The 17,755-nt window shown below is 33.3% G+C and overlaps 3 protein-coding genes across 3 annotated transcripts; 1 reads left to right on the top strand and 2 right to left on the bottom strand.

Moving 5' to 3' along the window:
- Window positions 1-6: 6 nt before the first annotated feature.
- LOC128031953 (probable disease resistance protein At1g52660) lies at window positions 7-2,330 on the bottom strand. The gene is made up of 2 exons (XM_052622584.1): window positions 533-2,330; window positions 7-419 (listed from the first exon to the last, which is right to left on the bottom strand). The coding sequence occupies exons 1-2, from the start codon at window positions 2,187-2,189 to the stop codon at window positions 7-9; spliced, it is 2,070 nt and encodes a 689-aa protein (XP_052478544.1). The 5' UTR covers window positions 2,190-2,330.
- Window positions 2,331-4,027: 1,697 nt separating this feature from the next.
- Window positions 4,028-14,643, bottom strand: LOC128034040 (uncharacterized). The gene is made up of 9 exons (XM_052622585.1): window positions 14,212-14,643; window positions 13,393-13,776; window positions 12,828-13,232; window positions 7,027-7,685; window positions 6,242-6,704; window positions 5,526-5,831; window positions 5,084-5,413; window positions 4,180-4,941; window positions 4,028-4,084 (listed from the first exon to the last, which is right to left on the bottom strand). Exons 1-9 carry the CDS (start codon window positions 14,641-14,643, stop codon window positions 4,028-4,030), a joined length of 3,798 nt encoding a protein of 1,265 aa, XP_052478545.1.
- Window positions 14,644-16,567: 1,924 nt separating this feature from the next.
- On the top strand, window positions 16,568-17,556 carry LOC105775775 (protein trichome birefringence-like 38). Its single transcript, XM_052622586.1, has 4 exons — window positions 16,568-16,642; window positions 16,735-16,910; window positions 16,994-17,152; window positions 17,241-17,556. The coding sequence occupies exons 1-4, from the start codon at window positions 16,568-16,570 to the stop codon at window positions 17,554-17,556; spliced, it is 726 nt and encodes a 241-aa protein (XP_052478546.1).
- Window positions 17,557-17,755: the final 199 nt, after the last annotated feature.

The following is a 17,755-nucleotide window of genomic DNA, read 5'->3' on the forward strand; positions in this document are numbered from 1 at the left end:
TGAATACTACTCAAATTCATTATAATCACCTACGAGAACCTTATATCTATCCAATGTCTCAATGAATCCATGCTTTGGAATCATTTGAACATCAGGAATATTAACATGTAAAGTAGTTAGACGAGACAAATTGTTTAATTCATCAAGGCGTGCATTTCTCCTTTCGTTGCCGACTACTCCTTCATTTTCCCATTCAGCAAAGCTTCCCTCCATATATAATTCTTCTAATTTAGACAAACTTGATAAGACATTTGGCGGGATGATTTTGAGTGCTCCACACCAACTCAAATCTAACAACCATAACCGAGTCAATTGTGCTATCTTCTTGGGTAATTCTTTGATCCTTGACAAGGCAAGGTCAAGGATTTCTAAATTTTTAAGCTCTCCAATGATTGTTATGTCTTCAACTCGCCATCCTCCTAAACACAACATGCGAAGATTTATGAGGTGAATAATTGACTCCGGTAGGTGAATAATTGACTCCATTAGTAGGAAATTGAAAATTCGTGATGTAAATCCAAGACTCTGAGACTTTCAATTCGTCTGAAAAAATCGGGAGGAATTGCCACTGAATCATCATGGGCCATATGGAAAAAGGAAAGACCTGAATACTCCATCTCCTTAGGAAGCTCGGCTACAATTTGAGGACAAGGTAAGCTTATCACTCTCAAGCTGTTCATTTTCGCCTTATCGGACCACTCCTTTGGAATATGATCTCTCAAAACAAGCATATGGTAGTCCCTCGATGCAATAGCTAAAGCAGCATCCCAAACAACATCATGGATATCAAAGTGCTCATCATCATAACTATCAAGCAACAGGGAAGAAGCTTTGAGATTAGCCACAACCGTCAATACTTCATTTCTAGCTTCTTCCATAGTGTTGACACCACCAAATAAACCCAAACCCACAGTATATCTCATCAACTTCTCAACCAGACCATTATGGCCTATTACACAGCAAAGCAAGAAAGTCAGCTTAACTTCCTCACTTTCTAAATAATTAAAACTCCACTCAATAGCTGAATATGCTGCAGTTATCCCCGTGAAGTTGCTTGATGAAGGCCTCTCTAGTTCTCGTAAAGCATTCTTCCACTCAAACAATCTCTTGTTTCTCAAAGTCCCTGCAACTGTCGCAATGGCTATCGGTAATCCTGCACATTTTTTGGCTACTTCCATAGCTGTAGGCTTCAAATCGCAACTTTCAACACAACCGCCAGCCTTCTTCTTGAACAGGTCCCAGGCCTCCTTTTCATTTAGAAGCCTAATGGAAAAATGTTTTTGAGCATCCATCCCATTTGATAAAACATTGAGCTCTCTAGAAGTTAATAGTAATTTGCAGCCCTTGTGTTCATCTCCCAAAGGAATCCCCACTTCCTCAATATCAACCTTCCTCCAAATGTCATCCAAGACAACCAGAACCCTCTTCTCTTTCTTCAATCTTTCTCGTAGTCGAAGTGCCTTTACATCAGTACTCTGCTCCTCAAATTTCAAGTCCAATAACTCCGCAATTCTCTTCTGAATTTTCTCAATATCAATGGTTTGAGTTACTGTTGCTATGACAACCGAATCAAACAACTTGTCCTTGACCTTTCTAGCGATTTCTTTTACTAGCGTTGTTTTTCCAATGCCGCCCATACCGTGCACCCCAATAACGCTGACGCTATCATCTTTCAGTGCCCCTATTATTTCATTCAAAACCAACGTTCTTGAGTGGAATTCCTCGTAACCTTTACCTGGTGGGACAGTGATACTCTGTAAAGGTACAGGATAAGAAACACCGTCAAACTTGCCCTGTTCAAGTAGCTCGGCAACAGCCTTCGCCTCCGCTGCAGCTTTCAGGCTATGCTTGTAACGAGTCCAAAAATTAGGACACAAACCAATGAAACACTTTTTCTTTGCTTTTTCTTCATCTTGCATCACTTTCTCTACTTGTTCAGGGATCTTCCTGTCCACTGCCGACATCCAGTTGTTAACATCACGTTCGATCTCTTCGCCGTTTCGTTGAGCTGCACCAACAGAATGCTGCACTCTGTCCCTTGCATCTTTCAGCTTCTCAGCTTGGTCCTTGAGGGTCTCAACATTTTGCTGATGACTGGAAAGGTATTTGACATGGTTTATGATAGGAGAAATCGTATACTCTGCAGCTTTAGTGAAAATAGAGCTAACGATGCCAATAACGAACTCCATTGAGAGAGCAAACAGCAAGTGAACTGAAAAACCACAGCCGCAACAGAAATCAAAACAAAACCAGAAGAAAAAATTACAAGTAAAAATGAGCAAAAGTAGAGCTTCTGTAAACAAACAAGTAAGACCAAAATGAAAGCAGATGGCGTACCTTTCCAAAATATAAGAGAATGATTGAGCGATGAATTCTCCCAGTTTTGAACGATCGAAATAACAAAATAATAATGTTTGTGCTAAAACATTTACATTATTCTACAATAAAAATATATGCAGAATAAACACAATATTTTTTTTTTTGGTGAATTATAAGAAGAAGATAAAGTTCTAATAGTAAGGCGATTGACGTGACTCAAATTTAAATCCCACTTGGGATGATGAATACCTTAACCATCAAACCAATATATGGGATCCATAGACGATAAACACAAAGTTTTAATACACAATGCAATACTTGTTTTATACTCCATCATCACTTTCTTAATTGCTTACTGAACAAAAAGGCTCTTGTCCTTAACAGTTTCTTTCATTTAAAAGATACACACATAACATTCTTATTTTGCTTAGTTTCAAAATTATGTTTCCTAATTTACTTTCCCCCTTTTAACATTAAAATTACAAAATATTTATTTTTATGAAATCACCATAATTAAATTTTAATAGAAAATTAACTAAAATAACAAATAGCCGAAACTCAATAAAAGTCAAATGAAAATAAAGATGTAATCTACTTCCGTATGTAGCTCTCATCAAATAGCAGAGAAATTTGGTTCAGGCACTAGCCACCCAACAGATATGTGGTCTCCTTAAATTATTTATTTTGCTTACTCAAAAAAGATTATACATTGAAAATATGATAACTTTATAATTCCTAATGAAGATTTAGGGAGAATCATGAGTAGCTTCTTAGCAGATCAATTCCGAGTTGACATTAATTCTTTCGACAATGAAAACCGATGAACAAAAATTTTTGAACAACTAAAAGCAGGACATTGTCGCCAAGTATCATCCACAAACTTGAGATTGATGTTTGAAAATAACATAGTGCATAATTAGCTGCTTGAAAACAACATAGAGCATAATTAGCCTATGGTCATGAATTTTGGGTTCTCAACGTGATTTATGCTTTCTTGCTTGTGGGAAGAGCTGAAGGGATTAATTAAGAATGCAGATGAATATAATGTGACTGTTGTTCACTACTGAACGATTGCTACATGCATGCATGCATGTAATTCAATTATTTATGGCATTGGTTTGTTTTCTTCTTGCTTTAGATTGTTTCTCCTATTCACTAAAAACAGAGAATTGGTGTTATTATCATTTATATTTTTGTGAGGATGAATATGAGAATCCTGGGATTAAAGGAGATATTAGCTTCAACTTTTCATCAAAATACTGGAATAAGTACATTATATTCTTTATAGAGAGAACAAAAAAGATGAAACAAGCACACACAAAATGAGTAGCAATCGTAATTACATGGTCTAAACCCCCAAGCTGATACAAAAATACCAGCAAAATGTATAACGTGGCTGAAATCCATCCTTACTACTAAAAGTTTACATGATTGTAATTCCCAGTGCCAAGCATGATGAACTTCATAATCAGTACTTAGATTATAATGTGAAATGCAACAGTTCAATAGTGGATTTGCAAAAACTGAATAAAGGAGAGCGTAGCCCCCATACTCCAATAGAGCAACTCAACCTACAATGAAAAAGACATTTCCATAGTCACTTTGTAAAGCATTAGTTAAGCCATAATGAAAATAGAAGAGTAAATTACCATTTGGTTTGAATTGAAATGAAACTGAACTTGTCCCACAAGCAACGGAACATATTTCCTTATTCCAGTTGGAGCAACTGATCAGTTACCTCGATCGCTTGAGAATTTTGCATATTCTGTACGTGCGTGATCAAAAGAAACGATTATAAAGAAAGGTAAAACCAACATTATTAAAAGTAAAACACTTTAAATCCTTTGAAATGATTGGTACCATTTGATCGAACATATGCTTTATGGTGGTGTTAAGGTCGCCTTCCCACTGCAGTTCACCATCCTCATCTCTTGTTAAGTGCATATGTTCCAGCCTTGGTGTGCTTAACTCCCCTTGAGAAAAATTCTTCATTTTTGGGCAGTCTGTCACTATCACTATTTGCAAGACTGGGAACTCCAACGAGTGATGCGCCAATGAAAAGCTTGCTAGACTTGGCAGATGACTTAGTTGCAAATACTTCAGCTTGGGAAAAACAATGCTGGCCTGTAAGTCTTCACCTTCACATGATATGATTTCTTCTACCAACTCAGAATCAGCTATGCTCAATCTTTCTAGTAGTGTCAGGCTCTTAGCTGTCGAGCATGCCATTAGATTGATGAATCCATGGCATCTTGAAACTTCCATACTTAATAGATTTTTGAAAGACAACAAAAATGGCTCTAAAGTCTTTAATGTTAGCTCTGGAAGTTGAGACAACCTTAAGGCCTCTAACTGATAGCATGCCGATGTGTGCCTTTCCTCGTTGATGTGTCCTTCAAACCGGACTATTTCAGAAATGGAGGCATTGTTTATAACAAGCTTCTCAAGCTTTGGTAGTGACTGAATGAAGGAATATGGAAGAGTAGTGGATGTCTCAGGAAAGAATTGGAGGTTAAGAAGTTTGAGGTTTGGGAAACACTGCAATGAGAGTTTTCCATCACATATCCCCTTTATCATATCATTCGTCTTCAGTGTTAATTCTTGTAAAACAGGGAAAGTGTCCTGGACACCAACAAATATATTGAACATTGACGAAAGAGTTTTAAATTTGAGTTAGTTCAAAAGGCAACTTATAGGGAACCTTATTTGATTTGGATATAAATTCAAGTAATGAACATGGAATATAAACTATCAGTGAGCATACCTCATTGACGCAAAACAAGGGTTGTTGGTTTGGGATTTCAACCTCACCAAATATCTGTACTTTGGGGCCTTCAATAACCTTCATAAATTTCAATGATGGCCATTGGGTGGTATGCATCCTAGAGTAGAAACTTTTCAAACTCGGCACCTTATCCAGTCCAAGGTGCGTTAGATGGGGAAATACAAACTTGGTCATCACTGTTTGTGCCATAGTAGACCGAGTAGCTGATGTTGACTGTGCTTCATTGGCATTGAGTGCTTGCAGCTCAATTATTTCTTCCAACGAATCACAGCCCTGAATCAGCAACTTCTCCAAACGAGGGAAAACAACCTAATAAATCATTAGATTGGGTTAATAACTGAAATATGTTGAAATGAAAAAGATTAATGAAAGAAGTAAAAGGAGAAGAGAACAATGGTAAAGTAAAAGAAGAAGAAATGACCTTTTGATTGAGGACAGCAGAGTTATTTGTTTGTGTAGGTTGGTGAATTTGAGGTTCATCTCCACATACAGATTTAGAGATGAATGTTCTCAGCAGAGGACAATTTGTTAGTGTTAAATCTCTTAAGCATGGGAATTCAAAGCCATTCTCAAAGCAGGTATCTTTGAGTTTGGGAAGGTCTTCCAGACACAGGGACCACAGTGTAGAGAACATCTGATTCCTCTCTGGTGGGTGGGATGGGTGGTGCCATATCTTATGAATGTTAATGGAGGACAACTTCAGATTCACCAAATGGGGAATGACAACCTGTTGACATAAATAATTTGAGTTTGGATTTTATGAATATAAATAACAATATAAATTATAACACATTTCTATTTTCATCAAATAAATTCAGTTGTATTTTAAGGTTAGAGAAAAAATTAGAAAAAATAATTTGTTTTTAAAATGTCTTTCAAATAAATATTTATACTATTATTCAAATATCAAACTTTTAAAACAAAAATCATATATTAAAAGTATTATATATGTACTTTAATTTATTTTAAAAATAAGATAAAAACTACTCTATTGAGGATTCAAGTTTGGATGCATACTCTTACCAGCACAACTAAAATCTAAATAAAGTGAATAAAGTCTACACTTCGCTCAAATTCATCAAATAAAAAGATGATATGAATTAATTAGTTCCGATAAAGATTGAATGCCAAACTGACCTTGTCATAGAATAAAGCGGCAGTATCATCTTCCACGTCTTGCTCGTCAATCACTTTTTCACTCTTTCTTGAAATTGTAGAAGTAAATGCTGTCATTTTTGGGCACTCGGCTATCGTAATAACCCGCAACTTTGGAATTTCAAGAGGTCGACTTCCCAAATAAAAAATTGTCAAGTTGGGACACGTCTCTATTTTTACAAAGGAGAGGTTACGAAATATCAAATTATGTATGGTTGCTCCCTCGTCGTCTTCCCTGATCACTTGTTCCATTGTATTGCATTCTTTTACTTCTATCCTTTTTAGTTGCTTGAGGCTCAAAAGCATAGACGGGGTAAAAATATAGCTCAAGCTGCTACATTTATAAATCTCCATTCTGCCAAGGTTCTTCGACTCCAAAATTTCTTGAGGGTTTCTTTTCCATATTTCTTGAGATGTCCAAAACAAATGGGCTATTGAATCCACCCTAAAACAACAAAGCCATCCATATTATTACACTCATAATTCAAAAATAAACACTCTTTGTAAGTTAGTCAAGTAGGTTTTAATTTTTTTTAAATGATGAAAGAATAGGAAAGAAAATCGAGCACTAACTTTTATTGTATCAAGACAGGAGGAAGCTAGATAGCATTATGAACCAACTCCGTACCTTTTTTGTGTACAACTGTTGTATGGTGGTATTCAGGTCCCCTTTCCAACACACTTTTCGATTGTAACGCCCTTGTTTTACTCTTTGTAATTGCGGGGTGCTTAAAACTCCCTCAGAAAAGATCTTCAATCTAGGACACCTTTCCACAACTACTTCTTCCAAACAAGGGAAGTTGAAGGTGTAACGCCCTGGACAAAAGCTTGTGAGCCTTTGTAGGTCGCTTATTTCTAAACATTTCAATTTCCTGACAACTATTGTCTGATGATAGTCTCCCTCATTTGTCACTATTTCTGTCATTTCACTGCAGTCTCTTACCCTCATTGTTGTTAATTGCACCAGATTCTCAACTACTAAGGGTGTAACTAAATTTGTCATCATTTTGCAATATGACACCCACAAAGTTGTGAGATTTTGGAAAGATAATGACGAGGCTCCAATATTTTTCAAATCATGACATCCCCAAATTGTGAGTTTTTGGAGACTAGAGAGAATATGACCAAATTCCGAATCTTTCCTCCATAAATGCTTAAGATTTTTGGAAGAAAGCAATGTCAGATTTTTTATTGGTGAGAGAGTCCCAACATCTCCCTTACAAGGGACTACATGTTTGAAATCAAAATGACTAAAATTTAGAGTTTCCAAATTGTAGAATCTTCGGACAAGAGGAAATATATAAGAAGATCCACTATGGAAGCCACCACCCACTTCAAAAACCTTAATGCGAGGGAACAAATCCGATGGAAATTGATCCGTATCACTAAAATTTCGTAACTCAAGTGTCTCTAAATTGGGAATGACCTAGGAAACCAATTAAACATTAACAAATGAAGCTCAATGTTGATGTACATGCTTAAATAAAACCAATGTAGAGTGATAGGAATTTTCTTTTTAAAAATTTAAGAAAACAAAATACCTTATGAATGAAAACTGATAATAATAATAATAAACACAAGCAGAAACCCGAATGAAGAATAGGAAGTCTGAATTAAAATGCACAAGCAATCATTGTTTCTGATTAAACAAAAAAAAAGGCAGAATAATGTAAGTTAAAACAAAAGGCTAATATAATACATGATAGTTTTACTTTTTAATTGCCTACAAAACAATAATCTCTTCTCTTTCTAATCTGATGATTAAATGCTCAAATTAGTGTGCAACCTTTCAAAATGTTGATATAAGCCCAACCTTTATAAAAATCTTTAAATGAAAATTTTTCACTTACTTCAATTCAATTTGAGTAAAAAATAAGTGAAATCTAATATATTTAGGGCACGTTTGGTTCGCTGTATTGGATTAGAGGTGTATTGGATTAGAGGTGTAATGGAATAGAGGTGTAATGGAATAGAGGTGTAATAGCAAATCAACTGTTTGGTTGAATGTAATGGAATAGAGGCGTAATAGTAATCTTGTGTTTGGTTGAATGGAATAGAGGTGTAATAGCATAATGAAAAAAACTAAAATGACTAGAATACCCTTACCATAAATTTGTTTTGATAAATGATTATTGTTATTGTTATTTAAATTTTAATAAGATTATTAATATCAATAATAAATAATTTAATCATATTTAAACATAATTATTATTAAATATATTATAATTAAAATATATAATTTAATAAAATTCTTAATAATCAATATTCTTATATAAATTTACTCAAATCATAATATATGATACTATAAAATATAAATTAACATAATTATTATTATATATTATAATTAAAATATATAATTTAATAAAATTCTTTTAATAATTAATATTCTTATATGAATTTACTCAAATCATAATATATGATACTATAAAAGATAATTTGAAATAATTAATATTAAATATATTTTAATTAAAATATATGATTTAATAAAATTTAAAATAATTATAACTAATAAATTATCTTATATGAATTTGTATAATTTAAAATAATTATTATTACATATAATTTAATAATAATATATAATTTCATAAAATTCTTAATAATAAATTTTCTTATATGAATTTATACAATTTAAAATAATTCGGATCAATCACACCTTCATTACTAAAAGTTACATTTCTTTGCATTATAATTCGCAATCTATTTGAAATAGTTTATACACAAAATCCACCGCTTAAAAATATGGACTCTTCCTCGAGCATAACTAAGCTTGAATTTCATTAAATTACTTTCAAAATTTCATTAAATTACTTTCAAAGTTAAGGATCAACATTTAACTACAAATTTTGAGTTTGCTAGTTTACAAAATTGAATTATTTTGGGAATTTGTTTCGACTTGAACATCCTCGTCGAGTAACAATCGAACTTGAGAATCTTACGAAGTCGGCGACCGGTTTTACTTGCTTTCTTGGAGCTTGATTTGAATCTAGTATATATTTGCACGAGAAGAGATTTGCCTCGATGGACTGTCTCTTCATGTACTACAGGTGAAGCTTACGTAAATCATAATTTCACACACAAGTTATTAATTCATGCAATGCAAAATGTTTGAGAAGCAGAATAAACCAAGAGGCGACCTATGTTACTGATTTGAAGTTCAACTCTTTGGAACACAACATGTATGCACGAACATGCCAAAAGTTAAAGTCCGCATGATATATGTAAAGGATGATTCACAAGAATTTATAAAGAGAACTTACCTTCTTGATTCGGAAGAAAGGCTTGCTTTGTCTGACCCGCATACGAACCTACATCTACCTCATCGGTAGAATGGCTGTGTATAACGGGAACAAACATCGAGCATAAGAATAACATGCAAGCGCTTAAATCATGATTAAAGTGTAACACAAAAGTGACCACCATATCCTTTGTATTTGCAACCGTTAAATTGCAGAAAATCAATAATAATTATAGATGTTTTATAAGTAATTTGTTAAAATGACTTTATTTGTTCATGTATGCCATGAATACCAAACATTGAATGCACTACAATCCATCTATTTACGGATAAACCTTCCTACATTTAGATACCTTGAAGGAAGAAGCGCCTTGGGAGCAGATGGAGCGTATGATGTTTCCCTTTCAATTTGCAAGTCGTTGAGCCTTCGAAACTCTTTCAAAGCGCTTGAAAATCTTTTGCAAGTTTAGCATCTGCTACCTTCTCTTGGCCTATAATTAATTAAAGGAATTAAAAGGCATCAAGCACTTCCTCAAGAGAAATGGGAGGAGAGAAAAGAGGCGGCGGGGTCCTGGCCCCTCTAAAATGGAAAATTTGCACTTGCAAACACTACAAAATCTATAAGATTATAAGTTAATACATGATAAAATTACATTTTGGCCCCGAAAATCCTAAAGTTTATAAAGATATAAGCTAATACAATGGTAAAATTGGATTTTAGCTCTCATAAAATATAATAACTTAATTTCAATCCAATTTTTTTGGTTTTGACCACGATTAAGCGATTTAGGCAATAAGTTCATTAATCTATGCATGAATTGCCACAAACATAATAGAATGAATATATATATGTATGTGTGTATATGAATGGAAAACACCAAGTTTATCATCCTGAACTTACACTAATTAAAGACTTGTGATCATTTCACTAGCTTGTTTAAGTTTAGCGAAGTGTCCTTCACTAATTGCCCAATATGTAGCCTTGTTTTATGCCCTTAAGTTAACCATATCAGCTACTTTGAACAACGATAATCTAATTAGCATATAGTAAAAATCACTTAAGAAATTGAAAGAAAGAACTACTTGCCCACACAATACAAGGAAGTAGTCGCTAGCTGGCGATATATATAAAAAACAAGTGAATCATCCGTAATTGAATCTTTCAAATAGAAGATCGAAGCTAAGCTAAGTGCAATTGAACAAAATTAAACTAAAATTTCGTGTATTCGAATCAAAATCGAGAAGACTATGAAGATTGAAATCATGTGATCACTTAAAATTGCAATGGCAATTGAATTGGCAAGAACTCACAGACTTTTCTCGAGCTCAGCGTATCCTTAGAATACCGAGAGGCGTTGACGAGCCGTTGAAAGGTGGAGGCTGCTTGTGTTGATCTGGAAAATGCCGAGGCCCTTTGCTTGCGTGGCGTCTTGCTTGCCGTTGATCAGGTTTTGCCTCGACACCAATGGCCGTCTGGCTTCCAGATCTCGAAAGCTCATGATTACTGCTCCACTATATAGCTGTGCTTGTAATAAACCCTCGCTTTCCCCAGAAAATTTTGAGATTAAATTTTTTCGGGAAAGAGGGTGGGAAAATAACAATCGATTCAACTATCAGAAATAAACAACCGATGCTTCTCATGCAATGAAGATGATGATTTATAACCCTCTCTAATCATGCTTCAGAAAAGACAAGCAAATCAGCATGCAAAGCACCCACAATCCAAGGCAAAGACAGAAAACTAAAATGAAAAGTTCATCCATACCTCACGCCGAGACCGAGAGAACCTAATGAAGCAGTGGCTTTCAAACGTGCTGCAACAAATGAAAGGGAAAAAACGATCGACAGAGAAAATCGGTAAAAGCGACGAGGAGAAATTATCGAGACGAAGAGGAGAGGGTCGGGTAGGGAGGAGGGTAAAGCAGAGAGTTTGGGAGGAAGCCGGACGTAATGTGTATCTGCGATTTGGGAAGGGATTAGAAAAGCGGAATTTGGGGATTAGGTCGGGATTGTATTACAGCGTAATACCTATTACAATGAACCAAGCGGAATAGGAGCGTAATGTAATAGGTGCGTAATCGGGGCGTAATGGATTAGCTAATACACTGAACCAAACACATAGTTAGAATAATATACAGGATATAGTTGAATCAAACATTGCTTGAAAATAATATAATATAATATAATATAAATATAATTTGAGACATGATATACACTATTTGAGAAAACCTTATTTGAGCACTTTCAAAGATTTGGTTTTCATTTGAACATTTTTGTAAATGTTAGGATCTTATATGAGCATTTTAAAAATTTTAACTCTTTTGTGAGCAACCCTTAAAAGGTTAGGCCCCTATTTGAGTATTTAGCCTTTTTCTTATCCAACTTGTCCCAACACTTCGTACTTTTTCTTTCTATCTTTTTCACAAAAATAAAAGGTAAACTATAGCTATGGTCACTAAATAGGGTTTGTCCTATTTTGGCAACTTTAAATTTTTTCTCAATTTAGTCACTTTAAATAAGATAACTGTGCAAATTTGTCACTGTTGTTAATGGATTGCTAATGTGACTCATTAGTCTATTAAGTGACTGACAAGTGGCTTTTTTTTTATTAACTAAAGTTTAAACTCAAAAAGTTTTGGACTAATTATAAGGACGCCTTTAAGCTTTAGTCAAAAGTCAATAAAAAATTTCACTTGTTAGTCACTCAATGTGCTAATATGTCACATAACAATCCATTAAAAGAAAACAAAAATTTTAACAGTAATAACTAACTCACATAATTATCTTATTTAGAGTGCCTAAACTAATTTTTTAAAAAAATTTACAGATTTAAAATGGTATTATTCTATTTTGAAAATATATCGTCTCATATTTTCAAATTTAAATTTAAATTTTTAAAATGTGTTTCATAACCATATTAACATTTTATTTAATATAAAAATTATAACAAAAAGTCTTAGAATATAATAAGTAAATAGATAACTATTTATCACATAATGTGAAAAATAGTAAGTTAATTTTATTTGTCAAAATCTTATTTTGAAATAAATTATTTCTTATTTTTAGAAAAATAAAAATAAAAATTTAACTTTTATTTAAATATAATATAAAAATATAAAATGTTATCATAATAATATTAATTATGATTTTAAAAAATTAATATTTATATAATTTCATAATTCCAATGATGACCCTAAACCGGTAAATACTTAAATATAAGTATTAGATAGATATCTCCAAAGAAATGCCTATCAAAGCAATGTAAGGTTCAGTTAATTAAATTGCATCATTATGGCATATAACAACATAACATGCATGTGATCATATACGTACCTCTTCAACCAACAAAACTGCCTCCCCATTTCCCTTCCTTTCCTGGATTCTAACATCTTCTAAACCCACTATCATTAGCAAAGCAGAACAATCCGTGGTCAATTTTTTCAACATTGGCCACACAATTGTATGTTGCCCTTTATAGAAACATTTGAGCTTTTCTAAGTGTTTAACCGCAAGGGAAGACACTTTGGGAAACTCAAAACTCACAGGCTGCTGCTCCACACCTTCCCCTTCCGATACAATCTCCTCCACCCCACACCGGCTTATGCTTAAATCTTCAAGTTGTAAAAGATGTTTGGCTATGGATGCTGGAAATAGATTTTTCAAAATCTCACACCTTGAAACACTTAATTCTCGTAGATTTCGAAAAGAATCTGGTGGTAGCTCATTATGAAATATCATCTTCGCATTTGTCAACCCGGAGATTGTCAGACTTTCCAAGCTTGGAATTGCGACCAATTCATATATATCATTCATGCTCATAAGAAAGTTAGCTCATGTAATGCAGGACGAATCAACTGAATCATATAAGAGTGTAAGACTAATGAAATAAATAAATCACCTTCTTATTGAAGAGAGTATGCATGCCGGACTCAATACCGCTTTCACTAATGAATTCTTTTAATTTCGGGCAACCGTCAATCTCTAGCTTTTTCAACAAAGGGAATTCGATATTATAATTTCCTGAGCAGAAGGAGATGAGGTTTCGAAGGGAATGCATATCCAGAAAGTTTAATCGGGGGAAACAAATCACATTATTCATTTCTTCTTGATCTTCTTCTTCTATTTCCTCTGTAAATATTATCTCCCTTAAGGACTCACAGCCCCATATCTCAAAGCGGTGGAGCTGCACCAGACTCCTGGCGACAGAGGGTGACAACAGATGCTCCAACTTGCCGCATGCAGTGATGATCAACCTCCTCAAATTCGAACTCCAATGATATGTCTGCTTGTGCCATATTATGTTGTTGTTAATGGAATGATGGAAAACAAGTTGCATACATTTTCAAACAATTCTTTTCTTGTAAAAATCTAAATGGAAGGGAAACGAAAAGATAATACGTAACATAATTTGGAAATATGGTTTTCGATTTTAAAGAATTTTAGTTCGAACTGTGAATTCCAATTACATTTTCATAATTTTTGTGTATTGAATTGATTTTGGACTTTCCATCAGTTTGGATTAAAATTTAAATTTTGGGTTTGAAATTTATTTTGTAGCCTTAAAAACCATTGGATAATTAATTATTTTATTATTAGAAATTTAAGGTTAGTGGATCAAATAATTATCTAATAATTATAACTTTATGACGATGTCACTAAATAGTTGCAGTATAAATAAAAGTTGTAAAAGAATATATGAATAATGTCAAACAAATACCTGATTAATGAAAAGTGGTAGGGGCTCAAAACTCGTGGAACACCTTTCCTCTTGACAGCAAAAGCTAATAAGTTGCGGCAGCCTCTCAAGTTTTATGAAACGTAATTCAGAGAGCTCAATTTTGTTCATTGTGATATATTGCACCTGCATACCATTTTGGACATGAAGACTCTGTAAATGTGGAAAATCGTTCCCTTTATTTAACTCTGCAAGTACATTCTTGATGCCTTCAAGTCCTTTTAGGTCTAGGTACAAATCTTCAGCCTTTCCCAGCAACATTTTCACCCCATTATCCAAACAAATGTTTGAATATAACTGGAGCGCCAATCTCCTTGAACATTCATGTCTTGGAAGCCAGTTGGATATAAGATGATCACCTACAAAAATCCTGTATCTGTTCAATGTCTCAATGAATCGATGCTTTGGAATCATTTGGATATCAGGAATACGAACATATAAAGTAGTTAGACGAGACAAATTGTTTAATTCATCAAAGCTTGCATTTCTCCTCTCGCTTGCATTTAGCTTGATTAAAGTAGTATTATCTTTTTATAACTTTATTTTTTATTTATTAATTTATATTCTCTTTTGGTAAAGGTGACAAAAGAAAGGAACAAGCTATGACCAATTATTGAGTTGGGGGCTTAATGGGAATACTATTTTGGTACTGTGTTTTGGAGGTAAATTCGAAAAAGATCTTATTAAAATCTGTTGGAAAAATATTAACACATAGATCAAAAGCTATCAACATATCTATATAACTATTTATAGCCAAAAAAGAAGCAGATTTAAAAAAAATGGTTGTTTAGGCCCATTTTGACATATTTATGGTAATAGTTTAATTTTTAATAGAAAAAGTAAAATGTGTAAGAAAGCACGATGCCTTTACCCTTACTTGACATCGACATCAATTTGAACTTTAAAGTTCAAAAACCTTAACAAAAATTAAAAGTATTGATACACTTAAGAAAATATCAATACCTTTCACCATCTATTGATACCATCATCAACTTTTCAATATTCTATCTATGTTTTTCTTTTGTTCATTTTCATATGTATTTGTCTTCGCATATTTTACCATTTCTCAACTTGTTTGTTTACCCTACAAGTTTATCATATCTAAAACATGAATTTAGCAAAGCTGCTATTGTGGAACCAAAAATATTTTGTATTGATGATGAGATTTATGGAACTTACAAATTGGCTATCAGGCCTTGAACTAATATTGTAAATGTACTCCCATTTTTAATGGTATCTCGCTCTCTCTACTCTGATAATGTTTTCTTTTCTCTCCATTAAATTATAGAAAAAAATATTTTGGTATAGGAGGATTCATCATGTATCCATCTTCTAAAGTTAGGAGAAGACTACCATTAGAAAGTAGCACTACACAAAGTATCTCTCTTTCCCCACATTGTCGATAAACTTCTGTAATCCAATCAACAGATTTATAAATTCCATTGTAACTCTAATTGTAGGAAACAACACATGTAAGGGTACCGATATTAAAAATGCATCATCCTAGACACAATTTCATTTTCTCTCTCCAAAATTGGCCTATTCTAGTAAATATGTTAAAAATAAGCCTAAATAACTAAATTTTTTCTTAAATCGGCCTTCCTAACTAATTTAGTTTTTATATAAAACGATGATTTATGCTTCACATAAATTAAATCAATAATCAAGTAAGTATATAAGTGGGTGTGAACTTATTAAAATATCAAGAAAGTAACAAATATATAATTAAATATATAATTAGTTAACTAATGAGGTGTCACAAATATTAGAATGCTACGTTCAAAATTAAGAAAAATTATTAAATTTTAAAATGAATGTGAAAAAAATTACAGATCAAATTAAAAGAAAATGTCATGTTCGGAACTAAATGTTGACTAACCTTCATTTATTAACCCAAATGTTAATAGGATTAAATATCTTAAAATAATTTTAATCTTTAAAATTCGACACGATTTAAAGTTTTTAATTTTTTAGGCATAACAATAAATTTAACTTCTAATATTTATTGTTTTCACTTTAATCTTAATTTTTTTATTACTTTATCTCTCAACCTTACAAATATAATCAAATTGTTTCACTTTAGTCTTAATTTTTTCTCCTCTCCAGTGGGGTTTTCAAGGAAAAGAAGATCATACTCTCTTATTGCTCTTAGCTTTCTCACCATTTCATTTCTACGTTTATGATAATACTCTAAAATGACATATTTTTATGTATTAATTACATATTTATTTTGAGTACGATCTTATTAATTTATACTTTTTATGATTTTTTATCTTGTAGGGATTAAATTGCAGGCAAAAGAAAATTTGAGGGCAAAAAGAGTGAATTTGAGGACAAAATGGGCCAACATTTTTTATCTGGTATAATCACACAAGACTTGCATAATCACACTGTTTCCACTGTTACTTTCAAGGTAATCAATTTATTCTAGACATACATACACAAATACATGTATGTATAGGTAACTAACTATGGTCTATGTATATGGTGGACTAAAACTTTCAGCATTATAAGGTATCCGTGATGCTATTTCGTTCGTTGTACTTAGTAGACGTTGATAAGGAAACAATTGGCAGAGTTCTGAAATTGAATTCTGTAAGGAATGGAAATCTATGGAAAGAAATTGATGTTTTGATATTCAACACTTGGCATAGGTGGCACCGTAGAGGACTGAAGCAACAGTATGAGCTCTACAAAAATAAGTATAATCTGATTAACTGATGACATTTAGTAAGAGCTAAAGATCTGCAATTGTTAACTGCAGATGGGATTATGTGCAATTTGATGGGAAGATTCGTAAGGACATTGATCGCACGGTTGCTTTTCGTACAGCTTTGAGAACATGGGCTAAATGGGTTGATTCAGATGTGGATACCAATAGGACTAAAGTTATATTTCAAGGAATTTCCCCTTCTCACTACAAGTGAGCTTTTTCCCTGTTGCGATCTCTTTGTTCTGTATCGGCCTCCCGAGTAATATGATTACTAGTCTCTTGTTTATGCATGTACCAGTGGCATAGATTGGAATGAGCCAGGAGTAAGGAATTGTTCAAGGCAGACGACACCATTCAAGGGATCGATTTATCCAACTGGTTTGCCTCTGGCAGAGTACGTAGTTAAAGAGGTAATAAGGAACATCAAGAAACCTGTTCATTTGCTTGATATTACAATGCTCTCTCAATTAAGAAAAGATGCACATCCTAGCACTTACAATGACTTCAACGGCATGGATTGCACCCACTGGTCGTTGCCGGCCTCCCCGATACATGGAATCTACTTCTGTATGCAGCTCTCATCAAATAGCAGAGAAATTTGGTTCAGGCACTAGCCACCCAACATATATGTGGTCTCCTTAAATTATTAATTTTGCTTACTCAAAAAAGATCATAAGATTATACATTGAAAATATAATAAATTTGTATTACTTCTGTTTGCAGTTCTCAATTATGCATGTGATGTAATTCAATTGTTTATGGCATTGGTATGTTTTCTTCTTGCTTTAGATTGTTTCTCCTATTGCCTAAAAA

This window comes from Gossypium raimondii, chromosome 10 (genome assembly GCF_025698545.1).
Source record: "Gossypium raimondii isolate GPD5lz chromosome 10, ASM2569854v1, whole genome shotgun sequence".
Lineage (NCBI taxonomy): Eukaryota > Viridiplantae > Streptophyta > Magnoliopsida > Malvales > Malvaceae > Gossypium > Gossypium raimondii.